Source organism: Parus major, unplaced genomic scaffold, assembly GCF_001522545.3.
Source record: "Parus major isolate Abel unplaced genomic scaffold, Parus_major1.1 Scaffold421, whole genome shotgun sequence".
Taxonomy (NCBI): domain Eukaryota; kingdom Metazoa; phylum Chordata; class Aves; order Passeriformes; family Paridae; genus Parus; species Parus major.
In genome coordinates this window covers 10,226-11,986 of record NW_015379327.1, presented here as the reverse complement: position 1 = coordinate 11,986, position 1,761 = coordinate 10,226, and the positions used below count along the sequence as shown (strand labels likewise).

General features: G+C 63.1%; 1 protein-coding gene across 1 annotated transcript in view; it reads left to right on the top strand.

Annotated features, from left to right (window-relative positions):
- HDAC5 (histone deacetylase 5) overlaps positions 1 to 470 on the top strand; it is a 19,542-nt gene extending 19,072 nt beyond the window's left edge. The window contains exon 19 of the mRNA XM_033511666.1: positions 445 to 470. Within this exon, the coding sequence (XP_033367557.1) occupies positions 445 to 470 (26 nt within the window). The remainder of the gene's footprint in view (positions 1 to 444) is intronic.
- The last annotated feature ends 1,291 nt before the right edge of the window (positions 471 to 1,761 follow it).

Here is a 1,761-nt window from a genome sequence, read left to right as displayed (position 1 = left end):
GTCCCCCCCGTGTCCGTCGGGTCCCCCCGGCACTGCCCGGACCCCCCCGGGGCTCCTCCAGATTTTTTTTAGGGGTTTTTCCTTGTTTTCCGCCTATTTTTGTGTGTGTCCCCCCTCGTTCCCTCCCTGGCTCCGGCACCCGTCCCCCCCCGGGGGAGGCGATGGGAAATATTCGTGCCTTTAAGTAAGTAATTTTTTTTTAATGCCTTAATTTCCCTTCGTTTTGGGTTTTCTTAATTTTCTTGGGTTTGTTGTTTTTTCCCTTCGGCCTCCCCGTTTGGGACAGGGACACGAGACAAAGGGACGAGCCCTGTCCCCCCGCCCCGTCCCTTTGTCACCCCGGCGCCTTTGTTGGGATCAAATTTGTCCTTGCAGGAGAGGGAAAAAAAAAAAAAGATAAAAAAAAAGAGGAAAAACCACTTTATTTTCCTGTTTTGTCACCAGCCGGAGGGGCCTCGGAGCGATTTTAGCTTTAAAAGAGAGAAAACCACCCAACTCCCCCCCCCCAAAAAAAAAAGGGATATAATTTTATTACAGATTGATTATTTAATAGTATTTTTTTAATGGGGGGGCGGGGATAGGGACAGCGCGTCGTGGGTTAATTATTCCAGGGCTGGGGGGAATTTGGGGTGGTCCCAAATTAGGACAGAGGGCTCAGGCTGTCCTTGTCCCCTCTCCTGGGGAGGGAGGAGCCTGGTTTAGGGTGAGGAGCGGGGGATGACAGCGAGGTCCCCGCCGGTGTCCCCAACCCTGGGGACACCCCGGGTGTGGGGGGGATCCCCCTCCCCATCCCAGGGAAGCTCCTCTGGATTGTGGGGCGGGGGGAGAGGAGGGTCCCGGCCCCCCGGCAGCGTGCCCGGCTTGCTTTGTGCCGGTGTCCCCCCCCCGGCCCGCCGTGTGTCCCCGTGTCCCCCCCGCTCCCGTCCGTGCCCCCGCTCCCGCTCGCTCTGGGTCTCGGTTCGGTATTTTGTAAGATGTCACCGATGTTCGTCCTTGTATAAATAAACTGTTTCTGGCAATACCCGCCGGGCCCGCTGCCTCTGGGGGGGCCGGGGGGGTGGTGCTGGTGCCCCGTGTCCCCTTGTCTGTCCCCGCGTCCCTTCTCTCTGTCCCCTTTCCCCCCCACCGCGTGCCTCAGTTTCCCCGGGCACCGCAAGAGGCGCAGGGAGGGACCGGGGAGGGTCCCCTTTGTCGCCCCCCGGGCTGGGGGGGCTCTGTTCCCCCGCCCGTGTCCCCCCCGCAGGACTCGGGGCCCGGCTTGGTTTCGGTGCTTTATTTGGTTCCAAACGGGGGGAGCCCCCCACACACACCGAGCTAAGAGGGGGGTCCCGGCGGGGCTGGGGGTCCCAGCCCTGCTGCAGAGGGGAGAACTGGGGGGGCTGGGGCGGGGGGTGGCAGCTCCGCGCCCCCCGTGGCTGTCCCTGTGCCGTGTCCCCAGAGCCGCCGCGCACCCCCAGCTCTGCCGGGGGGGTCCCCTGGCCTGGAGCCCCCCGGGGATGGGCACGGAGCCCCCGGGAGCCGGGACCCCCTTCCCGGGGTGGGGGGCAGTCCCTGGGGCCGGGGGGGCGAGTTGGGGACAAGTGCTCAGGGTGGGGAGAGGAGTGAGAGTGAACCGGGAACTCAGAAACCCCCCACCCACTTTGGGGGGGAACGGGAGGTGAGGATGGACTGGGACGGGCTCTGAACTGAGACCCCCTACTCAATTTGGGGGTCCCTGGGGCAAAAGGAGTGTGAGAATGAACTGGGAGCAGAGCAGACACC